The sequence below is a fragment of the Diorhabda sublineata genome, chromosome 10, assembly GCF_026230105.1.
Source record: "Diorhabda sublineata isolate icDioSubl1.1 chromosome 10, icDioSubl1.1, whole genome shotgun sequence".
Lineage (NCBI taxonomy): Eukaryota > Metazoa > Arthropoda > Insecta > Coleoptera > Chrysomelidae > Diorhabda > Diorhabda sublineata.
Window position 1 is genome coordinate 4,047,825 of NC_079483.1, and position 12,073 is coordinate 4,059,897.

Consider the following 12,073-nt stretch of genomic DNA (forward strand, 5'->3'; position numbering starts at 1 on the left):
TAAATGTTCTTAATTTTAGGTCCCTTATGTTTTAAAATTAATTTTTTGAAATAATTTTTGTAAGAAATTTTTTTTATCAAAATATTTTGAATTTTATATTTCTTCCAAAAATTATTACAAAAAAACTAATTTTAAAACAATAGAGATCTAGAATCAAGAACATTTAGATGCATTAATACATCAAAAAGTCTAAGAACTATGAAATGAAAGAAATGTAAAATAGATTCGATAGATTCATGTCCGCAAGTTACAATTCTATGATTGGTAGATTGAATCTCATTAGATTAGCAAATAAAAAAGTTAATTGCTAATAAATAATATTGAAAATATTCACTCTAAAGCTATATTTAGTATTATAAAATTAGATAGAAGGATAAATAATGATTTTACAGTTCAATGAGGAAAATGTAACCATTTAGAGGCACAGAAATGTTGGCCATCTAGGAATTACAGTTTAAAGTAAAAGCGTTTTAAGTTTGTCCAATCTGACGAGAATGGTGGACAGTACATTTGCCGGTAGAAAGGTCAGTTTGGCGCCATTGTTTGATATTGAACAAGCATTCGATAATACTGCTTTAGAAGTAATTTCCCGGGCAATTGAGAGACGTGTCATCAAAATATCTGGCCGTTTACGACTTAATTATAGACCAACACAAGCAGGCATGTATACAAAGGTTTATCCTGACGACTTATTTTTGCCTAATAACAGACGCTTCCACTTCGCAAGATCCAAAGATTTAACCAAAAGTCGAAGCCAAATAGTGCAAAATTGGTACATATCCAGTTATAATATTGGTAGATGTAACTCTTACTCTAGAGCAGTGAAATATATGAGAGCCACTCTGGATTTAAAACTGCTCTGATACGAACAGTTAGATATTAAAATAAAGAAGACTATTTGTGTGCTTGGGCATGCAGAAGGACCTCTAGTTGTACAAAAAGTCTTTCACCGATGATCCTCCACTGAATATGAATCTCAATGGTCAATGTAGTGATCCTCTACGGTAAAAATAGAAACTAGAGTCCAAGTGGACAGATTTCAGCGCCTCGCATATTACAAGATCCATGCGTACGGACCCAACTAGTGAGTTTGTTTTTCTACTGGATATTTCATCTTTGAACCTAACTATACAATTCAAAGCTATGAGGACAGTATTTTGACTGAATTTCCTCAACTAATTGCAAACTGAAGCAACTGTCCTTGCAACAATCTGGACGCAGGCTGCGGGCGAGAGTCCAATCAGTTTGGTGAGCAGTAACAAATGTCAATAGTAAAAACTCAGTGGATCAAATATTATCAGGGATACGAATAAAAATTTCTGTTTTTCTTAAAGAAAAAATATATTTTTACGTTGAAATGATTTTTGTTCTCATAAAATTAGTGAAAACAAAATATTACATCATATGTGCGCTCATATAATTCATTGTTGTGGGCAAGTTTAAAACCCAAGTCAATAAAAATATCGATAATTCATTTTTAATTATATTTTCTTGATATATATGTCCCGACTCTCTTAAAGAAAGCACGAATTGTGTATGTTAAAAAGAGGTCACAAGCTCCAATAGAGCAATAGCAGGTCTACCTACCTATCCAAACTATTGGTCAGCACTTCGACATATAGTAAAATCGTCCTCGGTACAGCGACGATTCTGCGCAATAGAGATTGCGTGTTCCAACCGGGCGGCTACCGTTATACGAACGATTCTGTTTTGCGTTCCAACCGACTAAGGTGTCGCTTGTGAACCGTTTACAGGACGGTCTTTTCGATACTTGGTTGATTGATTGATTCAGCAGTTGGTTTTCTCTGGGTTCCTCTAGCTTTTTTTGACAAATGCATGATTGTCAGTACTGCACTGCAACATCTTGTGCTGAAGGTCACCATGTGTTAGGAAAACTCACACATTTCGTAACAATTGAACAGTAATTTAATATTGTCGTTACTGACCTCCGACTACTTGATAACAATCATGGTGTACACCTACCAACAACGTCTGGAAATCTTGAAAATTCTGAGTCGGTGGCCGCTACTTTAAGAGCATTAACTCCTATTTTCGGTCGTAATTCTCCCCCTAATAGACAGGCAGTAACAAGTTTAGTGAAAAAGTTTGAGTCTACATATTCGTTGTTCGTTGTGTGATGTTGCCGTGCCAGTGAGACTACGGGTTGGTCGAAGTGTCGAAAATATCGCTGCCGTTGAAACATCCGTAGCAAATGATACAAATCAGTCAATTCCACGGCGTTCTCAAGAGTTGGGCATCACCAAGACCACTTTATGGCTATCAGGCTCACTCAAGAATTGAAGCCGAAAAGATGCGCCAAGATAATCAATTTCATCGCAAAATCATCTTCAGTGCCGAAGATCATTTCTGACAAAATATGCGGTATTGGGCGGGCGAAAATCCACATGTGCTTAATGAAAAACCATTATCGATTATTTTTGAGCCGAATTGGAATGTATGGACTAGGATAGCATGTGTTTTCAACAGGACGGCGCCTCAAGCCATACTGCACACGTTACAATCGATTTATTGAAGAACAAGTTTGAGAAGCGTGTTATCTCAAGAAATATCGATTGGCCGCCTCGTTCGTGCGATTTAACGCCTCTAGATTTTTTTCTTTGGGACTACGTCAAGTCATTGGTCTATGCTAATAAACCGACGACGTTGGAAGTGCTCAAAGTCAAGATTGAACGCGAAATAGCAGCCGTTTCGTCCGAAATGTGTGGCCGAGTCATGGAAAATTGGGTCCAACGAATCAATCGCTGCAAACATGCCCGCGGTGGCCATATGAGCGAAGTTGAGTTCCATTCATAAATGTTTTGAATTTACTTCAACCCGATAATAAAGTTTTTGAAATATCTCAAATGGTTTTCATTTTATTTTGAAAAAAAGTCCTTATTGGAAAACGCCTTATAAAATATTATGTTATGATTCAAGTGAATGTTATAGATACAAGGTTTGTTATATTGTAGTGGTACAGGTGTTTTGATTGAGTCGAAATGTACATATATTCACTAATTGTAGCCTACAGTTAGCCTTACTATTTTTTAACAACCTTCTGATTCAATAATCGTTACAATATCGATAGCTCATAAGGCAATTTAAGAAAACAGCTAATCTACGTGAAATTAGCGGGTTCGGAATAAACAATTGATGTACCCGTGAAAGCTTTTCTTGTTTTTTCCGGTAGTGAGAGTTTTTTTGTATTGTTTTTTGTTTCGTGGTGTTAAAAGGACTCCATAGATACATTTTAGACCTTTTTTAGCGGAAACTAATACAGCTGAAACTAAGTATTTTTGCTGTATTTTCTATATAATCTGTAAGTAAACTTTTCACTGATGCGTTAAAGTTTATAAAACATGAATAAATTGCAGGGTGATATCCCAGTAGCAGCTAAAAGATACAAGGACAAGCTTAAAGCTTTAGGTGGAGTTTACCTCTTTTAGTTAGATGAAAAGAACTTTAGTTAGAATCTCACTCAATTTCCACAAGTTTCCAATATTCTCCAGTTTTAGATTATATTTACCGCTTGCTTACACTGAGCACAACACTGCATAGTTGAAAAAAACCGACAAAGCCACTTTCTGAGAGAAAATTTCTCATTTCTTTTAGTAGAAACTCTTTAAGAAGCAACTTCGCAATAAAACTGGAAATAATAAGATCTAAAATGGATCAAATAAGTTCCCGAACCAAACAAAAACTTAAGGCTCGTTCAGACAATGACATTTTATGTCGTGGCACCTAATGCCGTGACGCGAATGCCGCAACAATGCATTGTGTGAACAGTTGAATGTCTCGATGTCATGGTGTCGTGACGCTAGTGCCGCATATCAAAAATTTTTGATATACGACTTCGTGACACCGGCGATGTCGCGGCAGTGACATCAAATGTCTCGCTTGTTTCATTGTTTGAACATCGGCGACGGGGACAGTACTGAGAGTGCGATACTACAATACGTATTTTTTGGCGCGAATCTGCTGTTTGTCATTCGATCATGTCTTCGTTGGATATACTTACATTTCTGGAATGTTACCAGCAATACACTTGTCTATGGGATAAGACCCAATGGTATAATTTTACTCACGCCTTCCTTTCCAAAAACGAAGAATTTGAGCTGCAAATTGCAAAAAGACTTGGGGTCCTCCAATTGCAATTCCCTCATCAGTGTTCCTGATGCACCTAATGTGTTCTTACGTCTAATCCACTTTCTTACCCACACTCGCCTTTTTAATTTTTGCCTCAACTTCAAATTAATTAGTTCCTCTTATACATCCGCTACAGCAGTTACGAGCTTCGCCATTTCTGATAATAGTATGTCGCAACTCAAGTCTTGGTACATGTGAACACCTAGTGTCATAACGTCGAATGTCAAACGCTGTCACAGCATTTGATGCCACGACATGAATGTCACCGTCTGAACGAGCCTCAACGACAAAAGTATTTGTTTACCCTACGGCGACTATTTTTGACAGAAAATCACCTGATTTTGAAAATTAGTTAGGTTATTCAGTAATGTCAAAATCATTTTGACGTCTTCAAAATTGAGGCATTTTCTCACGTTCAACACATGTAGACGATCTCGTAAATAATTAGCAAAATTTATACTATTCGGCTTTTGTAAACAGATTTCTTCAGAAAAAGTATTTTTAGAAGCATGGACAAAGGTAAAACATTACTTTTGTTAACAAACCTCTGACGTTGTCAAAAGTGTTATTTTGCAGCTCATGTCACTGAGCACTATGTTTGACAGATTCAACTATTTTCTAATCATTAAATGTCAATGTTCTATTTCTAATAGTTTGTATTATTACAAAGACTGATTTTTTGTTTTACAGACCTAAATTAATTCAATATGGCTTCACGATTTAAAAGAATAGCAGTAGGTGGTTTAACGGGATGCGTTGGAGCAGGTATTGCTACGTATTTCCTTCTTCGAGACGACGGTAAGACATCGGTAAGTACATTGTTCTAAATTTTCTTCAATACACATTCATCTAAATGATACTTATCTACAGATTCGACACCAAATATTCACTTGATCTACTTTTCTATTATCAGCACACTCTCTTCTTGCGGAGAGCACAATTTCCGTGACGCCGCAAATAAAACGAAAATGATGAATAAAATTTCTCCATATCTCTCTTCGTTTTCGAGATACGGATACTCGAAGTCACAACCAAACGTTAGTTCGCATTATACAACAGATGGCGCTTAGTACTTCGTCTAGAATAAAGATGTTATCGCTTTAAATTCAACACGAGTTTTGTAACTGAACAAAAAAAGTGTTTTTTATTTAATTTTTTTAATTTCGATTCAGGTACACCTTCCAAACATATGATTTGAACTCTTCAACCGCTTCTTCAGGTGTAGAAAAACATTTATCTCGCCATTTATTTTTGATCTACTGGAATAAGAAAAAATCCTTGGGTTCCAAACAAGGACAACACGGCGGATAATCCATCAATTCGCTGTTTTGTTTGATCTGATGTGTAAGAGGTCGCATTGTCGTGGTGGAGAATGATTCGTCTTCTGCGATTGGTTTCCCTGATTTTTACGAACCCTTCTGGCAAACAAATGCTGGTGTACCATTCAGAATTAACCGTTCTACGTTGCTTTAAATAGAACGGTTGCGACATTTGTGCTTCATGCGAAAACAACTTTTATTGGAATTCACTCGTCTTGATAGATCCATACAATCCATGGTTGTTTGTTGAATCAACATGAGCAGTTGGATACAACTATTAAATATGACACAATATAGGATGAATAAAGGAATAGTTCAACCTTTTTTAGGAACAATTGTGTTTTGTTTAGTACCCTTTATAAATTAAGAAAAATATTTAGCAGTAAATTGAAAATTTCATCAACGATTATGCTATTTCGAGTTTATCAAGCAAGAATCCTTTCAAAATTTATTTATTTCTGATTTTTTTTCTAATTAAAATCCCACTTTCTACATGTACCTTGAAAATGTTCTATGGAAATTGTTCCAGCATCCTTAATCCTATTTCGAAAAATAAAAATGAAAATGCATAAAAATTTAAAACAACCATTCCAATTGTACCCGTTCCAAATTCATCCAAATTCTTTGCGACTTTTGCCCAAACCAAAATGCCATATAGACCGGGTATCAAAAAGCGAAGCCCCGGTGGGGTTAGGTTATGTTAGATTACTTCACGTTAGGTTAGGTAAAAAATATAAATAAAATGATTAAACTATTAAATAATCATTTATCGAATGATTTACCCAATATTTATGAATAAAAAAAATGTTCTCCACCTCACGTATGGATATCTCGAAGTGAGATATCAAAACATTTTATTCTTCATTTTCAAATTATTTGGGGTCGATTTACAAAATAGCGCCATGGAAATCGTACTCGTGCTCTTTTATTTTTTGTCAGTTCCATCTTTCCCAAGAAAACTCCAGCATAATAATATTCTTAACAATGCTTAGTTGTTTGTTTGTGAGTGGATCCACAAACCATTAATAATCGTAACAATAATAATTAAATATTGTACTGAAAACTCTCTACTCTTTTTGTTCAGTGGCCAGTAGCAGTTAGCGCAAAGGAAATTAGTCTAAAACCTAAACGAATATTACCTTCAAGATCCGATCAACTAAAATCTCTTCAAACCGAAAAATTCGATATTGTTATTATTGGTGGTGGAGCTACCGGTGCTGGATGCGCTTTAGATGCAACTACACGAGGTAAATATATCAACTAATTCGGTGACGAAGAAATCCAACATCAATTTGTATCAAATTTTTATTCATGCTGTGAAATATAGCTAGATTATAAGTAAGCTAAAATATAGATGCAATAAAACTGTTCTGAATTACTAAGACCAAAAAAATCACGACGAAAATAATATGAAATAGTCTAATCTTCTTATTTCATTATTTTATCCGTTGCGGACGTTGGCTTTTAACAAGGCCATTCTCATAAGTTTACTGCGTTCCTAAACAGATCAACAAATGACACTCTAAAACACTGACCTAAGATATGCAACCATGAATCCGATCTTCTTCCTGGTTCCCTCTTACTATCCACTTTGCTTTGGACAACGACTTCCTTCTGTTTTCGTAGTCTGCTCCGTTCAGGATATTTAGAAAATACACCGATATATCCATATTTAGAAACATTCGAGTCTTTTTAAATTAGCATCGGATGTGGTCCAAGCTTCTAAGCCATAGAACATAACAGAAATTATTATGCTAGAACTGGAAGATGTTGACTTTTCCTAATAATCATTTGTTTTGTTTTTGATATATTCAGGGAGGGATATTTTTTACTTGCTGCGTATATTTTGCAGCTCGTTATCGTTATTTCCTATAATTACTGCATCGTCAACATATCTAATGTTAATTGCTTCGCCGTTAATGTTGATGCCATCTGATAGTTCTGCTAGTGCCGATCAGCAACTAGACAACAAAAACGTGAAAACTAGAGATAAAGATCCTAAAATTATGAGCGATAGTTTATTTGGATTTTGGTGCAATTGCAATTATTTTATTGATTAAATAAGAAGAAAAAAAAAGCAGTTTTCACTATTTTGTTAATAACTGAAAAATTATTAATATTTCTTAAAGAGGAGAAAATTTTCTATAGTACCAACTTTCGGAAATCTACCTGTAATATTTAGAATTGAAAAAGAGAGTCCGCGTGGTTGTTTTAACACATCCGCGACGTTGCTATAGAGGGTGCGTCGATAAATTAAATTTTTTATAGCAAAAAATTTATTAAATCCTCATGATCCGCTTTCATATCTCCCTAATGCTAATGCCGGTAGTTTTAGCAGAGCTTCGCAGTACAATTATTGACATAAAAAATAAATACTCATCTGGAACTGATGGACTTACATCAAAAATGTTTTCGAGTCTGCCCGATTGTACATTAAATCACCTTGCCACTTTAATTAACGTTTCATTTCAAAATGGCACTTTTCCCAATTGCCTTGAGACGGCTATAATTATACCACTACATAAGGGTTAATCTACGATGTGTTCTTGCAAGCCAATAGAATGTGGAGTGCTCCAAAGCTCAGTTCTAGGCCCTATGTTGTTTCATCTGTTTATAAGCGACTATCTAGAAATTAGTGGTAAAATATGTCTTTTTGCCGACGACACTAGTTTCTCTTGGAACAACCCTGTTCACACGGCATTTGAGAGGACCATATCTAGTGACCTAATCACCCTTAAATCATATTGCGATTCTAATATTCTTTGTCTCAACGTTTCTAAAACTAATGTTTTATTATATAAAAATACATTGCAGCCTTTTTTATTAAATAACACTACCGTTGATGTCGTTCAATCAATAAAATTTTTAGGGCTTGCTGTGAACAATTCCTTGAAATGGGAATTACAAATTGCCTCCACGTATAGAATTAGTTAAGGGCTCAATATTTTACAATGCAAAAAAATGCGCAATCACTTGCCAATTGAAATCAAAACGATATCATCTTTTCCCGCGTTCCGCAATAATTTGAGGGCATATTGACTGGAAAGTATCTTCTACTATGTAAACACTTCTAATTATAATATTTCTTTCCGGGCATGCTGCATACTGGTTTATTTTCTTGTTTTCTTCTGTATATTGAAATTTTATTTTAATTGTATCTTTATTCAATTATTTTTATGTCTGTTTTTTAATTTGTCTACAAATTGAAACAATTTTTTGACAATAAAACATTTCTCTCTTCTCTCTCATGTAATGTTAAGGAAAACTTTGTTTTTGTAAGAGACAAACAGGGGGAACGGAAAAACTTCGAATTATCGACGATTTCGATATAGCGAGGTTCGATTTTTTGAGGTGATTTCTGACTGGCTTCGATATATAGAGGTAGAGGTTCATGATAAAATATGAATATACTCAATGTAATATAGGAAAAATGTACTTGTTTTATTAAATTGTTATACATATACAACAATACAATGAACGTCAATTAATATAGCTTAAGATTGCTATTTTTTGAGTATTTATATGAAGAATTTTAATGACAAACATAAAAAAACAGTTGGAAATAAAATAATTACGTAATTATAATAAGAATAATCTTTGGTCATTATTTCACAATAAAACAATTGACTTGAAAATCAGATACGTATTGAATGTGCGAAGAAAAATTAAGCTGAGCTTTGAATAAAATCGGAATTGTAGTTTGTCTACCTGAAAACGACACTTTATCCAATGCATCATCCAATACTACAATAGATTGGATTGCCCGAACACTCATTATAGTTTTCATTTGCAAGAATTTCCGCAAGATGCTAATAGCGTGAGCATCACGAAGTGTGGGGCTTGAATCCGGTTCCTCGACCTGGCTGTCCACATTGTCCTGCTGTCATCTTCTTCTGCGTCTGTGGAAACGGATGCGAAGATGTCAGCATCGCTTAACTCCTCGCATATAGCCAGATCCTCGTCAAAACTTACAAATTCCTTGAAAGTGAGCTCTTCAATATTTAATCTCTTTGTAATTTCGCTTCATCGTGAAGGAGTTTCTTCTGCATTAAGTGATGCATCAACAGCCATACCATCCTCTTCAACTGTTCCTTCACGATCTTGATATTTCGGTGTAAACCCCCATTTCTTGAAACAATTCTCAATGGTTTTTTCTGTCACATTTCTCCACGCCTTCGAAACCATCCAAATGGCTTCAAGTTGATTTTTATCGAATTTTTCTCGTCGACGTTAAGGAGAAACTGGCGCACCACTTCTTTCCTGTAAAGGAGTTTTTTACTATACCTTGATCAAGAGGCAGTAGTTTGGATGTGGTGTTCTCAGGTAGGAACTCAATTTTTATATTTTTGAGTTTCGGAGGGTCCCCATTTGCTGTACAATTGTCTATAAACATCAGAACTTTCTTTTTTTTCTCATCTCCTTGTCTAGGTCCGTTAACCATTTGCCAAAAATATGAGATTTCATCCAAGATCTTTGGTTTGATGTGTAATCCATTGGTAGGCTTTTAACCCCATTGAAACATCGAGGGTTTTTTGCTTTTCCAATCATCAATGGCCATCAAGTTTAACAGAGCCGGTTTGGTTTGCTGCAAGAAGTACTGTAACTCTCTGCTTGCTATTTTTTCCATCATGACATAAGTCCCCTTTGAATGCTAAGGTTTTGTCCGCTAAGCACTGATAATAAGGTCCATTTTCGTCAGCGTTAAATTTATCTTCAATATTGTACCCTTTTGTCAGTTCAAAAAGCTTTTCACTACACTGTATACATACATTGTCGTCTACACTTGCACTTGCACCTTCCCCGGTAATTTTTTTGAAATCAATTTCATTTATTTTCTTAAAGTTCTGAAGCCAGCCATTACTATCACGGAAATTTAGTTAGGTTTAATTTTTTCTCAAAAATTAAAAAATAGTAATTTTAACACATAAGATAATCAAACTCAAAGAATGTTATCTTGTTGGCAAAGGACAGTTTGTTGAATATGATGAAGCATTCTGAATATTGACACGTTTTAAGTATATATACGAAAACCAGAAATTTGTTTTCCTAGAGGTGATTTCGAATAGAATGAGCCATCGCTCATCATTTTAGAACCTCAATCTCTATTTTTTACATATTTGCATTTGTTGACTAGAATATTTCGTTACTGCCAGCTTTTTTAAACAGGACTTTCTAATCTCTATTGTCACATTTTCTACTCTACAATCATTTGAAGCATAAGTTGAAATTATTTAGTTTTGTTGAAAACTTTTCGGAATAATTATTGAAGTAGCTGATTGACAAAGGACAGTACTTTCACAGTGTATAATTTAGAAATCTTTTTCTATTTCAAGGGCTGAAGACTGCACTTATTGAAGCCGATGATTTTGCCAGCGGAACGTCGAGCAGAAGCACGAAACTGATCCACGGAGGAGTCAGATATCTCCAAAAGGCAATAATGCAATTAGATTACGAGCAATATAGAATGGTTCAAGAAGCACTTCACGAAAGAGCAGTTATGTTACATCAAGCTCCACATTTAGCACATCCATTACCTATTATGTTACCAGTATATAGGTAGGTGAAAAACGTAAATTATATACAGTGCGACTCGTTTAGATGGGAAAAGTTATTTACTGTTTATAACCAATTTTTTCAAATATTAAATTGATTATAAGAAAATTTGTATGACATTATGTGCAAAACTTCCAAATAGTTGCCACTAAATGTTCACAGAAAGAATATTTTTTTATACCATGTCCACTTCTTGAATATGGAAAATTTCTCAAGGCAAAAATTGCAAAATATTACATTATATCTATCAATTACGAATTGTTAAAAAAATGTAACAATAAATTAAATCATATTGTAGTGCAATAGTTATCTAAAAAGTTCCAACCACAACCTGAAGATGTCAGCATTAATCATTATAAGTTGGGAAATATATTTGCGCGTGCTTTGGGAGATTCTCATTAAAATTTCAGCCATTTTGTACGCTTAGTTTTTGTTTGACAATCGTATAAATGAGTCGCTGTGAAGATTTTCCTGGATATAGAAAAAATGAGTATCGAGACGTCATTAAAGATTTGTAGGCCTAAGCAAATGAAAGAGAAAGTAGACAATGCGTACGGATACTCTGTACCATCATTAGCGCCCGTAAAATTTTTAGCAGCTGAATTCAAATGTGGACATATCAATTTGATTAACTACGAGCATTCGGGAGGACAAAAACGGCGACTATCAACAATAACATCGAAAAAGTTCACCAAATGGTACTGGATGACCGTCGAACTAAGGCTAGAAGGCTAAAAGCGAATATTTCCCAAGCCTTATTGACGGGGTTCAAATGAAATGAGTCTGATTTTTGAGGATTTACAACGTGGATCTACTACTACACTCCTGAACCAAAAAAACAGTCAAGACAGTGGATGGCAAAAGACGAACCTGCTTCGAAAAAGGCATATATGGTTTCATTGGCTGTAAAAGTAATGGCGACTGTTCGATTACCTTTAAAAAGGTAGAGCAATAAGGAAAGTATCGCGCACCAATTCTTGATAAAATAAGGGAGAAAACGACTGCGATCACGAATTGCACTTTGAATTAATTAATTTCTCACCGTATTCTGGTGC

General features: G+C 34.9%; 1 protein-coding gene across 7 annotated transcripts in view; it reads left to right on the top strand.

The window, feature by feature from the left end:
- The window catches only part of LOC130449941 (glycerol-3-phosphate dehydrogenase, mitochondrial), a 45,818-nt gene that overhangs the window by 12,262 nt on the left and 21,483 nt on the right, over nt 1-12,073 (top strand). For all 7 annotated transcript variants that reach the window (XM_056788056.1, XM_056788054.1, XM_056788055.1 and 4 more), the window contains exons 2-4: nt 4,837-4,955; nt 6,550-6,712; nt 10,799-11,021. In XM_056788056.1, coding sequence (XP_056644034.1) covers nt 4,854-4,955; nt 6,550-6,712; nt 10,799-11,021 — 488 coding nt within the window. In that variant the 5' untranslated portion in view covers nt 4,837-4,853. The remainder of the gene's footprint in view (nt 1-4,836; nt 4,956-6,549; nt 6,713-10,798; nt 11,022-12,073) is intronic.